This window comes from Sphaeramia orbicularis, chromosome 1, assembly GCF_902148855.1.
Source record: "Sphaeramia orbicularis chromosome 1, fSphaOr1.1, whole genome shotgun sequence".
Taxonomy (NCBI): Eukaryota; Metazoa; Chordata; class Actinopteri; order Kurtiformes; family Apogonidae; genus Sphaeramia; species Sphaeramia orbicularis.
Genome location: NC_043957.1, coordinates 56,109,506 through 56,125,386, shown reverse-complemented (window position 1 = coordinate 56,125,386; position 15,881 = coordinate 56,109,506). Strand labels below are relative to the sequence as shown.

Sequence of the window (15,881 nt, the reverse complement as noted above, 5' to 3'; positions counted from 1 at the left end):
TGGACCCTTTGGTGGGCCGGATTTGGGCCCCGGGCCACATGTTTGACACCTGTGTTGTAAAAGATCACAGTGTTCATGTTCACTACAGAGCCTCTGAATGTCCAAATGGGTCATATCTGATGACCATGGAAAAATGACAAACTACATTTTACACATATTATTTACATGTTTTGATAGGATTAGTGGATCAGAAGTTATGAAACATTTTAGATCATTAGATGATTTTGGTCAACGGTGGATGTTTGGGTCTTTGAGGGTTAAATAAACATTATCAGTTCAATCAATGCTTTTTTTTTTAAAACAAATTCCCATGTTTACCTACTAAATAGTGATTTTAAACTATACTTCAACTCACCCTGTCAACTGGATTTAAATGGTTAAATCAGAAATGTATTTCCTCTGGCACTGTAGCACTACAGGCAGGCTGTGCCCTGATTGAATTTCTCACTTACATGCCTCTTGTGCAGGAATGGTAATTCTGGGTGCATGTAACTAACAACACACAAAGAAGCACCTACCTGTGTGAGTGCACGGCCCTGTAAGGGTTGGCTGCTGACCATGGCCTGCCTATGGCAACCAGCCACCAGCCCCAAGAAAAAAGCAGAGAGAAAGCACACTCACAAAGGCATTACAACACATGCTGGGTTTCCATGGCAAAATGGAGGCAAAGGAACACAAGAAGGAAAAAAAAACTCAGACGTTGACCAATAAAAGCTATGATTCTGGACTTTAAAGGCTGGGTTATCTTTGCACATGAGTAAACAAGAACAAATTAACACACACATTTACACAGACGTTGATGATCAGAAGTATACATGTGTTAAAAAAAAGTCCCAGTACTTGTAGTATTGTAAAACTTCTTCTGCGGTCCCAGGCAGGGGTAGGGCATCGGGGGGGGGGTTAGACTGTCTATTTGCCTTTTATAGCTGCCCACTCCAGTTAGTTGCAAAATAGGGAAAAGAGAAAGAGCGATTTGCAGGACAACATAATGAGAGGGGTGGGTGGGATGGGTTAGGGTGGAGAGGGGGTTTTTAACGGCAGAAACCAGGTTCGGACTGACCACCGGACACATGCAGTCACACAGTGAGACCCCATGGAGGTCAGACTGAGGTGGGTTTGTTGTTTGAGCCCAGAGGCACGTCGTCATTTGGGGTTGATTAAAGCAGAGAATCTGCATTTTCTGTTTTTTTCCCTTATGGATTCAAATGTTTTATTGAGTTATCAAAAAATACTAATCAATATATCTGAGTTTGTCACATGATACAAGTGTGCAACCTAAGGAGAAAAGTGGGGAAATAAAAATGAGTGTATTTTGCGTGTGAACAAGTGAGAGGGCGATTCAGCTGGGCTTTTTTTTTTTTTTTTTTTGCCTCTGTCGGTGCACTCAGGACTGCGAGAGGACAAGTGAGTGAGAGTGCTTATGAGCTTGTGTGTGTACGAGAGAGCAAGACAGAGGGAGGCAGAGGGAGAGAGAGAGCTTTAGCCTGGCTTTTCTCCGCTGTGCTTTTCAGCTCCTCTCTCTCTGTAGAAAGAGGCGTGTCCATGGACCAGTATAAAGTCCAAGGAGAGTCACTCGTGTTGAGCCATTCTCAGGAGCGAGTCCTTTGGACTGCACACCAGCAAGAGGAGGAAACTGCAGTGGTGACTTAAAAAGGCTGCCTTTTCAACACTTTGCATTTGGACACTTGTAGTCCTGTTTTTCTGGTGCTTCAGCAGAGACGGGCGATCCTCTGTTTGAAGTGAACTCGAAGAAAGAGCAAGACTCACCTGAACACTCTGGTGGATATCCTTCCTGCAACTGTTCCTTCTAACATTAAAAAAAAAACAAAAAACTAGTTCTTGTCACCACTACATTTGCCAACAAAGCAGATCAAGAGCAGGCTCCAATTTCTGCACTGTGAAATTGAATCAGAGGAACGGAGAGGCAGTACAGCAGAGGCATTGTGTCCCTGCAATTGAAATACTAACCAGCTGAAAATATCAAAGACCATCCTGGACAAAGCATTCCTCTCAAACCTTCCTTGTTTATCTAAAATTGGCTGTTGAAGTAGAAAGTGATCAAAAAGCAAGAGAGCAGAAGGGCAGAGGACTACGTGCAGGTGCTGGGGCTGTCATGGTGCGTGGAAGGGGTGTGGCAGCGGTTCCGTCCTGCTGGGGCCTGTGGGTGCTCGGTGCCCTGTCGCTGGTGGTGTTGTGTCTGTCTGACCAGGCTATCCGATGCCCGGTGTGTTCTGAGGAGAGGCTGGCCAGCTGCCGCCTGCCGGAGGGCTGCGAGGAGACAGTGCGAGAGCCCGGCTGCGGCTGCTGCCCCACCTGTGCCCTGCCTAAAGGGGCGCACTGTGGCGTCTACTCACCCCGATGTGGCACGGGCCTTCACTGCTACCCACCTCGTGGTGTGGAGAGGCCACTACACTCACTGATGCACGGACAGGGCATCTGCACTGATGAGAGGGAAGTGGAAGAGAACTCAGGTGAGAGCCAAAGGTCCAGAGTGCTCACACATAAACTGTATTTTCACGCACTGCATTCATATGAAACTGTTATGTAACCTCAAACTAACTGGTGACTGCGATTATTTATTTCAAGTCATATTATTATTTCCATATGAAGCAATATTATCACAAATTGCACATTTTTCTCATATTAAACAGCCCTAGTTGGCAAATATAGTATTAGTATTAGTTCCTTTTTAGTATCTTGTTCACCTTACAGCACCAAATGTCTTTGCTCAGCATGCTCTCACTCTAGTAACATGTCAACTGTGAAGCCTGGTCCAACCAGATCTGTCCAAACTGGGACCGACACTTTTGGACATAGTCGAGCTGACCGGAATATTTTCTGTCTCCACTCTCTGGGCCTTCCTTACCTGAAGTGGGCAGGGTCAGAGCGGGAGGTGGGGGGTGTGACAATATGCTGCTTGTTTACCCTAATCTCAGCTAAGCCCCAAACCAGAGCGTGCACACACACCCGCTCCTCACGCATGGCCTGATGGGAGTGTGCACACAGTCCCTCTGCTGTCTTGTGGCCACTTGCAGTGAAAAGGGGCCCTGCTGTAAGACACCGAGCAGGTTTCAGAGAGTGGACAGCTGGGGTGGGCCGCTGTGCATGTACTGTAAATGTCCACCGGTATGTTTTAGTTACAGGGTTGTGCATTTGGTAAATACTCCGGACACTTCAGATTGAACCTTTGAACTGCCTTATCATGCCAGGGTTAAACTGAGATCCTTTGTATGCAGGTAGCCAAGGAGAGTGGAAAGAAGAGCAGGGAAATGCATTGTGATGGTGCTGGGAATGTGAGAGTCTGACTATGTGTGTGTGAAAGTGAGTGGATACGTGTGTGTGTGTGTGTGTGTGTGTGCGTGTGTGTGTTTGTAATGGGAGGAGGTAATAAAAGCCGCTGTATGAAATGACTGTAATGGAGTGTGGCCAGTGTGGGGCTATTAGAGCTCTCTGCAATCAGAAATTCACTTGGTGCTCTCTCGTGGACGCTCTCATTCCACCTTCTCCCACTGTTGCTGCAGATGTCTCACTCTTCTTCTCCTCTCAGCGTCTCCATCACACTCTTCTGGGCTGACCTCTTATTCGCCCCTTTGTTGTTGCATTCCTCTTACAAAGACAAAAGTCTGTTTCTACTTTTACACAGTGGGATGTCTAATGCTGGATGTCTTATCTGCATATCCAGTTCCAGTTCACTGCTCAGACTCTTTCTACTGAAGAACCCGCCTCTACTGTTTGTCTTTCCCCGCTCTCCACAAAGGGAGTGGTGCTGATTTCCATTATACCATATGAGACAATTGTTATGAAGTGTCATAGACAAGGTGGTTCTTTCATTCGTTCCAGATTATCTGCTTTACTTCCTTTACTTCCTTTGAGCCTGGGCTCCCAGACAGTTGGTAAATGCAGTAGGCTATCAGTTAGTGCCAGAACACCAAAGGTTTGGATCAACTTCACCAATATAAAACTCCCAGGACACTCATCTCCATTGCAGCATCTGTTTCCCCTGGCCCAGGGCGCATACCACCCCCCACCCTCCCACCAGCCCTAACAAGCCTTCGAGCGCATCGCCCACCACGTCCAGCTCCTTCATGAGGATGAGCTCATCGGCACTCTCGCTGCCAGAGCTGAAATGAGAGCCTTCTGCTCTCTGTGCAGGGCCAGCATAGGTTAGGCCGGCACATAGCGTGACTAAATGGAATCAGAAAGAAGAGGAAAGCGGTTTAGAGCATGATAAAAACGGAGGGCTGTCTCAGCTTGGCCAGACTCTGTTGATCCAACACTGCTTTATCTTGTGGAGCATTGTGTTCGAACATTATTTAAGCTCTTTGATGCTGCACTGATTGATCAGCTGGTCCAGAAGTGGGTTATAGTGCACTGGGGGGAGCCTTCCTCCAGGGCGGAGCAGCATTAGATGGAACATTTTGGAAAGTTCAGAAGTTTTGTTTTTGGTGTTCTGTAATCCGAGTGCAGAGTTCTGTTTGCCTCCACACTCCTTCTCACCCCTGGAGTCTGTCATAACAAAGCAGGGAAGCTCTGCCCAATAAATCTCACTGTAAATCAATTCCTGTGTGCAGCAGCTCAGATCTGCTGTATAAGAATGTTCAACGTAAACCATGGCAGCAGAGAGAGACAATCAGAAAGGCACAGGGGAGAGGCAAAGAGCAACTCCAGTTAGAAGCAGGAGATTTCCTTTGTGGCGCATTCACCGTACTTATGCATTATTAAACAAGGGGGTGCATCTCCTGAATACATGTCTGACACTGCCGCCACTCCTAGCAACAGCGAACAAGCTAGATAAAAATAGCAGGAGTGTTTTTAAAAACCAAGAGAATTCCTAATGAAAAGGACCCTGTGTTAGAAGCAGACCTTGACAGCCCATTGAACAGAATTTAGGATATACAGTGTAACAGTTGCAGTCCTGGATAAGATTAATATCCATTCTGGCAGTGACAAAATAAGACATGAAAAGCCAGGGCAATATTGACAAAATGGTCAGCTATCAGTCCAAAAAAAAAACCAACCTATTTTTCTGTCAAATGCATCAACCTTGCAGCATTATCAACTTTTGAACAGAATTTTCATAGCAACAAAAAGCACTATCTTCTTGCATCTTGTGTCAATGTCCAAGGCAGCTTTAGCACTTCTTAATATCTCATTCTTAGAAACCCTCACTTAATACTTAGAAAAAAATCACCATGAATGTGTTGGCGTCTGTTCCTACATTCCAGCTGAATCTGCCCCGGTGTCATATTCAAACACTTCCTCTAGACAGTGAAACTGATATTATTTACAAACTGATACAGATGTCAGATGTGAAAAGCCTTACACCCACGGGCAACCAAAGAGTTGCATGAATGAAGGTGTTGGTGAAGCCCAGCCTCAGCCCGGCCGACTGTGCCCTATTTACTGTGACGCACACAAGTCTTTATGAAAGCAGCATGCTAACCTTGATTTCACTCACTCCTGCAAGGGAAGGCCCCTCAGGAGGCTTTGTGAGTTACGAACTAGTTAAAGATGTGGTTTTTATTTTCTTAGTCGTAAATGAGAATCTTCTACAACCACTTAGCAGATGTCCCCTGATGTTGTGTATTTGCTTACTTTGGGCTGTGTAGTGCATTTGTACAGCTGGGGCTCTGGTGCAGGAGTAAATGTGATTAGCTAATTGCTGTCCTCTGTGAGACAAGGACCCCCTTCTCGTGTTGGAGCTCAAAGAGATACACAAACAATCTAACATTGTCCTGATCCTGAAACATGTCTTATCTGAAGAGGACAGTGAAACCTCAGGATGTGGGATTTTGTATGTGACCTAATTAGTTTAGGATGAAAAACAAAGAAATCTAATCTCTTAACATTAATGGAGTAAGGCTGTCTCTTTTGAGCCTTTTCTGTTAGTGTTGCTTTTCCAAACTCAGGGCCAGGACATAAAATAGGTCAGAGATTTATTTTATTGAGGCACTGATTGGCAGTCAAATACTTTACAATGCTATGATACATGGTGACACAGTAAGGCCAATTAAGGTGAAACAAAAACAAACATCATTATGGTGACCTTATTAGAAAACCTATTAAATTATTAGCAAAAACTGGCATCTTTTCTGAGGTTTTAAAGACAAACTTAAATGAGTAACAAAAACTCTAGTAAATTCTGAGATTGAAATTAAAATTAAAATATAAAATTTGCTAAACGGGAAAACCTTACTGCAGTGTTTCCCCTAGAAATTTCATAGCAGTTGTGCTGTGTTGGTAACCTAGCAACACTAGGGGGCGTAGGAAAATTTAGCAAAATAACCCTTTAAATTGTCACTTCTGGTGAGTTTTATGGAAATAAATTGACAAATTGCAACTTACCAATCACCAGATTCAACTTACCTTGAACTAGTTTCCTCATTCAGGTACCATCAAAACCAGTTACCTCAGAATTAGGGATGTCCGATAATATCGGCCCACCAATATTATCGGCCCGATATTGGCATAAAAATGTAATATCGGTGAATATCGTTATCGTATTTTTTGCCTATCATTAAAACCGATAAAATAATACCTTGGTTTCGCCGGCATTTACCGACGTGTAAATGAAGCATTGTTTGTAGCTGAAAGAAATGTGCAGTTTTCAAAATTGTGCAGTAGAGTTGTCACACTGCAATAGACTCATGGAGAGAGGGAGAGAAAATAAATAAACATGGCATTTTTTCCACAACTTAAGTTGAAGTATGTATTCTTTGCACAGTGTTTACATTTTGAAAGCCTTGTTGCATTTGAGAATGCATCCAATGGGGCATCACAATAAAATTAGGCATGATGTGTTAAGTCCATGACAGGAAATATGTGATGTTACCTAAAATTAGTTTAATATCCCACATATATCGGCAGCGATATCGGTAGATATCGGAATCGGAAATTAAGCGTTGGACAATATCGGCATATCGGTTTTTGGCAAAAAAGCCAATATCGGACATCCCTACTCAGAATATAAATTGACGGCTAAAAGTTAAGTTCTTTAGCTGATTTCAGACTAACCAGCCTGGTGTCGGAGCCGGTGTAACAAGATACCCCACCCCCCCACCCTCCCAGGGGAACTTATCCTAGTATAATGCCCCTAGGACATGTTCCCCCACCCCTGGTCAACAATCCCCCTGGATACAAGAAGGTAGATGTTACATCCAAATTATATTATACCGATTACAATGTATATTACATACATAGAGACATGTACCTCCTGAAGGAATAATGAATAAAAGAAGCTTTTAGTCCATCAGGGTATGATCCTGATGACAAGTAGTTGTGTACTTCCTGAATCTTCTCAGAAAAAGACAGTGCAATATGGTACGATGTCATGGTGATGGTGGTAGTGGTGTGTGTGTGTGTGTGTGTGTGTGGTGTGTGGTCATTCTGTTACACCGGTTCTTGCACCACTTACACTGGGAACCAAAGCGCTTGCCTGTGAACGGCCTGCGTTCATTGCTGTTTTGTCCCTCGACACTTACCGTAGATCAAGGGTGTCAAACTCATTTTCTTTGAGGGGCCATATTCAGCCCAATTTGATCTCAGTGGGCCGGACCAGTAAAATAATAGCATAATAACCTATAAATAATGACAACTCCAAATTTTTTAGTGCAAAAAATAACATTAAATGATGAAACTATTTCTATCCAAAACAAAAAAGATGTGAATAACTGGAAAAAACTGAAATCTCTGAAGAAAAATAAGTGCAATTTTTTCAATATTCTGCCTCAACTTATGATTTCTACATGTGCATTACAGGTCAGATCTACCAAGACACAAAACAGGCAGAATATTGTTAAAAATTGCACTTATTTTTCTTTAGACATTCCAGGTTGTTCATATTTATTCAGGTTATTGACATTTTATTGTTAAAGGAAATCAGAATTTAATGTTCTTTGCAATAAATCAAAGTGAAAAAAATTGGTGTTGCCATTATTTAGAGGCATAATTTCATATTATTTTCTCACATTAAACCAAGAAGAAAATTTGGAGTCATTATTTCTAGGTTATTATGCTTTTATTTTTGAGTTTGATGCCCTTGACTGTTAATATCTTCAGGGGTAATTTTTGCATTTTGCACTTTGTAAATTCATTTCGCGGGCCAGATTAGAACCTTTGGCGGGCCGGTTTTGGCCCCCGGGCCACATGTTTGACACCTATGCCATAGATGTAGTAGGACTGATGCATGATGGGATAGGTTGTAGGAGAAGAACCGCATGTCTGCAAGTGAATGTACGAGCAGCAATAAATATGACACAGAACTGTCAAAAGATGGTTTTTATTTAATGCAACACAGAACATTCCAACTTGGTCCAAATGCCATTGTGATATTCCATCCGCAATTTGTCAACTTGTTCCAAATTTGAATTGGGCAACAAATTGTATTTATTCGGTGTTGTTTGATGGTAGGAGTGTTGCCCTATGGCATGTTAAAATGCCACAATACTCCTTTTTTCATCATTTCCCCCTCCAGGCCCTATTTCTGTAAAGTATTAAAACAATTACTTGAGTATTTGAAAAGAAGTAACCCAAGATTGTTTGACCTAAAGTGAATTAGGTCAAACTATTTATTTTATTAAAAATGGGTCAAAATTAACTGACCTCGTTCTTGTATCCCTGAGGCTAAAGGTGCCATCCCGGCTCAACTCTTAGTGCTGGTGTTAGTCTGTGACGGTGTGTTTTTCTCGAGACTAAACATATTGTATTGATTCCTAAAAACACTAAAACTAGGAACCTCAGGAGATGTAGGGAATGTTGGAAAAAAAAACTCATGCTGCACTTTAGTTACCAAAGCATGTTTTCTTTTCATCCCACAGAACAATTTTTGATCCAAAAGATAATTTTGGTCAGGATCAAGGATAATGTTCATCCTAATGACATTTCCTCCCTGCCTTATTATATATGTGCCTGTGCCTGCTTCATCCAAAGCAGTCCTTCAACAAGAATTTGACACTTTGAAAGCACTACAGCTGCCATGTTTTGTCATTAAAGATTAACTAAGTAAATTCTCTGGGACTGATAATTGTTGAAATTCTGTGTACTTCGTTGTATTTAAGCCGCATATGTTCCTAAATGGAAACCTATAATACCTGTGATCTTTGTGATTTGGCTTTTTTTGTTATAGTTTGAACTCACTTAAATGCTAAGTCTGTCCGTACTGCTCCCAGAATGGATTCCAACTTATACTGTACTGATGTCGTGAATGTTTTGACAGCAGATGTATTTTATTTGGCTAAAAAGCAAGTTTCTACCCTTTATGATTCACTGTTGATTTAACCTTTTTTCCCTTCTGACAAGTGACATTATAAAGAACGGCAACATTTTTATTGGCCTCCTTACTGCATGTCCTCCTGAACAGCTTACAACTGCATCAGACAACGAACTGATGAGTAACATACTCAGAAATCTCCTGCCTGGAAACAAGCAGTCGGGTAACTCTGGCAGCATCCAGTGTCGACTGAATGGAGCAGTTTTTTTGGTCATAAGCCAAGCAGACGTTGACTGCTCACTGCCAAAATTTTTTTTGTAAAAGAACAAATAAAAGCTTTAAAAAACATTCTTGAGAAATAACCTTCATAAGCACTTTTTTTTTTTAAAGATCAGTCACTGTCAATATATTGGATTCTATTTTATGCAGAAAACAGCACTGCAAAATATGCTTTACAACCTCCTTTTGAACCCAGCATATCCAATGGAGGAAGGTTTTTGTGGTCTGATTGGTTAAAATCTGGCTACTACTTATGTTTGGACAACACAAATGAGTAAAAGAACAAAAAAGGAATGGGCTGGCTGGGCCAAAGCTTCAGTAATGGAGATGGGCTCCTGCTGCTGAGCTGCAGCTCTGTAGACGATGGATTCGATACAGAAGGAAAATCGAGTAAACAGGATTACTACAGCAAACTTCAGCAATCATGTGAGCAATACTGACACTACTCTGCTATTTCCTTTATTTAACTAGACTGAAGACAAGCTGGTTCTAATTTTATCATTGCTGCATTATGGAGGTAATGGCTTAACGTATAAGTCCCATTTCAGTAATTTGATAGTCAACATTAGACTAACGACATCAATACATCAACTAACAACTTCAGTACACCAACATCAATAGTATTAAAGGTATAATATGCAATTCAAAAAATGCTTGGGAAGGAATGCTTCTCGGACCAAAAATGAGTTTGTTCGAGGTGCTGTTTGGAAAAAGGGATTTAAAAAGTATTTATCACACTGGAAGAAAAATCCAAGGCACTCTCTTTAAACATTAAAATGCCTTTATTACCATGGCAGGGTCGTATCTAGACCTAGATATGGGTCTACATATGACCATGCCATGGTAATAAAGGCATTTTAATGTTTAAAGAGAGTGCCTTGGATTTTTCTTCCAATGTGATAAGTATAATGTGCAATATTTCAGAATTCAGATATTTAAAAACAACTAGGCCTTATTTATGTAGTTTGTGGACTAGTGTGCTTCAGAGGGCGGACTTGGGCAAAGAAGCTGATTGGGAATTTGTACCTGACCGGCCCACTCAAAACCACAGTTTTCTGGCCTGCTACTCCTGAAACTCGTGTAGCATATGTGTTATTACAAAGGCTAATATGTATTGTGTGAATGCTATTAAAGGCCTATGTAATGTTGTAACACAGTAATTATATGGTAATAGGCTAGTGACCAGAGGACTAGGACCAGCTCTAGGAGAGAGAGGCAGAGACTGAACTGAACTGGTTCCATATATTGAAAGTAAGACAAATAATAACATGTGAATGGCCATTCAAAACAATGGTTCAGAAATTCAATCGAACACAGAATTCAACACAATTTTCCAATTTGTATTCAATAACTGCTTTGACAACACAAAGAGGATCGAGAGAGTCCGCAAAACATACAGTCCGCCCACCAACAGTTTGTTACCCACGCTGGGTATTTTATGGAAGTGAGTCCATGTGTCCGGAAAATGCAACAGAGTTTGTATGGGGGAAAATGTTTTGGACGTGGGTGGTGGCAAAACGAGTATGTGTGGGGGAGTCTAAAGAGTGTTTGCGGGCTGCAAGGAGTCCTCCTACCGGCCCATCTGCAGGAAGCAGTAGAGTGGATCTTCACACATGGTAAGTGCAGTAGTCTTTAGGCTCGAGGCCTGCTTCGTTAGCTCGCCATCTATCAACATATCAGACAACCTGGGCTGTGTAGAGGACAGGACCAAATTACTAAACAAGTCAATAATCTACATCTAGTGTGCACATTATTACATAAATAATACAAACTGTATTAAATTCTCCACATTCAATCAATAATACATTCATTCAATCAACAAAACAATAATATACCATGTATATATACATATATATATATATATATATACATATATATATATATATATATATATATATATATATATATATATATATATATATATATATAAAATATACCATAATATATATTACCATGAAATCATTGTATCACATTTGAAATAAATAACAAGTGCAATATTGTTCATCAAATTCAGTCAATTAATTGCATCATTAATGATGAATAGTATAGACACAACAAAAAAATATGTCAGCGCCATGACTCAAAGCTAATTAATATGAACATTAAGCTTTGGATAACATTTCATTTAGAAGTCACATTTGTTGAAACGGCATCAATGTTGTAAAAATGAGCGGCTAACCACGACATCCATATAAACCAGAGGGCCACAGCTAGGCTAACGCGGCTAACCACGTCCATATAAACCAATGGGCCGTGGCTAAGCTAATGCGGCTAACCAAGTCCATATAAACCAGTGGGCTGCAGCTAGGCTAACGCTAACAACAACAACCTTTTGATTCACCAACTCCGGTGATAACACAGTTCATGCAGGTGCTCTTTGACATGGCTCAGGTTAACATGAAATCATTGTATCACATTTGAAATAAATAACAAGTGCAATATTATTCATCAAATTCAGTCAATTAATTGCATCATTAATGGTGAATAGTATAGACACAACAAAAAATTAAGTCAGTGCCATGACTCAAAGCTAATGAGTATGGACATTAAGCTTTGGATAACATTTCATTTGGAAGTCACATTTTTAGGAGAAATGGCATCAATGTTGTCAAAATGAGCTGCTAACCACGATGTCCATATAAACCAATGAGCCATGGCTAGGCTAACGCAGCTAACCAAGTCCATATAAACCAATGAGCCATGGCTAGGCTAACGCAGCTAACCAAGTCCATATAAACCAATGGGCCAGGGGTAGGCTAACCACATCCATATAAACCGATGGGCTGCGGCTAGGCTGACACTAAAACCAACCTTTTGACTCACCAACTCTGCTGATAACACAGTTCACGCAGGTGCTCGTGTCGTGGTAGATGGCTCCTAAGCTTTAGGAAGTATAGATTGAGTATCAACTCACACAAAGGTGTAACAGAGTGGAAAAGTTCATTTTAAACCCTGCAGCATGCTTCTCCTCCAGCATCCCCACTACATCCGAATTATTAAACTACCGCGGGGTGATAATATAGGAAACATGATTGGGTGTGCCGCACCATGTGACCACTGAATTCACTATATTTCGAGTACCAATTGGCCGGACAGGCCCAGGCGACTTTCTTGCGAGAAGTTGTGGAGATACTGCGAGATTCTGACTGCAGGTATATTCAAGTGGAGGTGGAGAAAATGTCAGGCAGACAGTTTTATCACCTGGGTTACACTAGCCTATTAAACACTGGAGACCAGATTAAAGGCCAGCTGCTGGCCCAACTGCACCAATACCCTCTCAACCACCAACATGTTCTATCAAAACTCAATAACAACTTGAACCTGGAAGGTTGTCAGGTTCCCGTGGTCTTGATGCAGGAAATCAATCTCTCAACAAAAGTGGGTGGTACTTTGACTCGAAGATAACTCAACAAATTAAATGAAAGTCCACATATGACTTCCTGTCAGTGCTCAATAGTTACTACACTGATATCTCTAAGCATTTCCATGTTATAAGCATTCAAAATATGTCCCATTATAAGTAAAGACAAATTTTTTATATTTCAAAAATTGGTAAAAATTTTTGAATATCTAAATGTCTCAAAACTGTGAACAAACTCTGTAGACACTGTCTCAAGAAAGCTGCTTAAAAAATTTGTAATGAATTCGACCAGTAGTTTTGTCAGAGAAGATGTTTTTTAAAAAAATGCTAATGAAGACAACAATGACAAAAACAATGACGAAGATGATGTTGAAGGCGATGTTGAAGATGATGATGATGAAGACAACAACAGTGACAAAGATGACTATGAAGATGACGAGGATGATGAAGCCGATGACAAAGACGCCGCCGGACACAACGCCTTCACAATAGCAGCCGGTGAGCAAATCAGTGTATTGGTATTTCTGTAGGTACTGATGTGTTACGTTTATGTGGTAGATTATTGTACATTTGTAGAATATAATTTTTGCCACCAGATCAATCAATCAGATATAATTGAGAAATAAATAATCAATCAATCAAAACAGTAATAAAATATAAAATGACATCCTGATTTAGTATGTACTGTAAAACTGGGTGACATCACCAAAAACTTCTTCAATTTAGGCATTTTCCACTATTTTGAAAAAGGAAACCTTAAATTTATCCAATTAATCTGATATAGTGCCCAACCCGCAAACAATTGCATCATGAGAGTTGTTCTGTCTGGTTTGACTGTGGTAGAAATCTTGTATTGAAGGTTTATTCACATAATGTGTATAGTAACATAAATTCAGATCATTTGAACCTAGTGAAATAGCCATGACCAAGTTCATTTTAATGTTAATATCAGCAAAGAGGACATGACACAGTAGGTGTTTTTCCATAAACATATTTCATACACATTTTGAAGTTTTGCATTTTGCAAAACTGGGGGAGTGGCTACTGTTTCAGCTGTAGCCGCCTGGGGCTCAATGATGACGGGATCTGAGGTGACTCCTCTGTGGCCCGTCCTGACCTGTGACCCTGGACCTCCTCCCCCACCCTCGCCTGTCTCGATGGACCTCCTCACCCTCATCTGACTAGATGGACCCCCTCATGTGCCCCCACCCTACTGCATCTTTACAGACTGGAACTACATCCACAAATGGACGTTCATCAGTCCTGGTGTATCTATAGCCTCTCCGTCCATGGGCGTGGATCTCTCCTTCATTGTGGTTCTTCCCGAAGTTTCTCTTTTCCCACTGGGTTTTTGGAGTTTTTCCTTGCCGAGAAGGAGGGTCTCAGGACGCCTGGGACATAAATCCATTTCCTTCATCTACTGTTTATTTGACTGTTGTTTGTTTTCATATCCAATGAATTCTGTAAATCCCTTTGAGGCGACCTTGTTGTGATATAGGGCTCTACAAATAAAATGGAATTGAATGTTTAAGGCAAGGGCAAGATATGGAAAAAAACACATTCTTAAAAAAATGTACAGAAGTCCTTTCATTTACTTCAGGTGGTTTCTGCCTTTTCAGAAAGAGTCAAAGTATATACAAAGGGATGGAAACACCTTTAGGAGTGAATTTTAATTTAGCCTAACTTAGCAGCTGACTGATCCCTGATGCCTTCCTGGATATTCAATAGAGCTTTTAAACATGACTGGTAAAACAATAGAAAGTGTGGAAAATGATGTTTTCATCCATGTAAAAAACATAAGTGCCATTTTAGATGTAAAACAGCACGACAAAGCTCTGCTTCTTAATTGTTTAGTAAAGTCATGTATAATGTTACCCATAGCGCCACCCTCTGGTGACATTACACAACCTAGTTTATTCTCTTCAAACCCTTAATGGAAATATACAATATTATTTTTTTGAAAAATTTCTCAAATGGCTTCTTGGATGTATTCTGCCAGAATGTACGCAACTTTTTCCATCACTCATTGCTAAGTCCGCCTCACTATGTGAAACAACAACAAAATGTGAGCTGCGGCTCCATGCTGAAAAAGGCACACTTAAACAAATGTTCCGTTCCAGACCACTTGTAACTCATGTTTTTCCAACCTTCTACCGGTAGACATGCACTGGAATGTCAGTCAAACCTGTGACTTCTCACCCGTGAACTCGCACTAGATCGATGTACCCCCAGTTCCGAGTTCTGACGTCACGTAGCAATGGCAATCCCCATGGATGTAGTATTTATGCAGATTGTTTATTAAAACAAGGTATTGCTCTGATATTATTTATCTGCAAATGTTCTGCATAATTAGCAGCTGCTCTAGCGTTAGCTAGTTTTCAGTCCAATGAGTGCAAGAAAAAAATTAATACCAAATACGAATCCAAATATACAAAAAATAACATAACCTAAAAGGTAGAACAGCTTCTCTTGCCTTATGCGCCGTTTTTCCTCCTCTGTTTCCTTCAAATAAGCAAAGAGCAAACACCTTTGACGATAGAAATGATTGGAAATGAGCAAAATGTACGGTCCACTATGCTGGTTTGTTTACATCTAACTCCCACAATTCCTTGTGCTCAGGCAGTTTGGCGTGACTTGCCTGGAACGTTACAAAGTCATGAGTCGTGGTTTGAAGTGGTGACTTCCAGGCTCAAAAACCGGCCTGGGATGCAGCAAAAGATACACGTGTTTTTATGTGCTGTTCTCTTTAGTAGGAATTTATTAATATAAAACCACATCAGTCATCCTGATGTGCACATGTACCACCTAACAACTTTTTTCTTGACACTATTTTACAAAAACACTGGGTCCTGTGCTCAGCACCAAAATGAGAGACAAACTATAGAACTAGAAAAACACCCAGAGAACGAGACAGAAAAACCAAAAACTACCATGCTGTGCCAAATTGATCTTTAAGAATGTTTGGAGGTTGGTCTAGCTATGTGAGACTGCAAAGTCTGATTCAAATTCACTTAATTTTTCATTGAAACATGG

General features: G+C 40.9%; 1 protein-coding gene across 1 annotated transcript in view; it reads left to right on the top strand.

Annotated features, from left to right (window-relative positions):
• The first annotated feature begins 1,571 nt into the window (after positions 1-1,571).
• Positions 1,572-15,881, top strand: part of LOC115426117 (insulin-like growth factor-binding protein 4) — a 32,458-nt gene continuing 18,148 nt past the window's right edge. Inside the window, exon 1 of the mRNA XM_030144098.1 lies at positions 1,572-2,471. Coding sequence (XP_029999958.1) covers positions 2,114-2,471 — 358 coding nt within the window. The 5' untranslated portion in view covers positions 1,572-2,113. The remainder of the gene's footprint in view (positions 2,472-15,881) is intronic.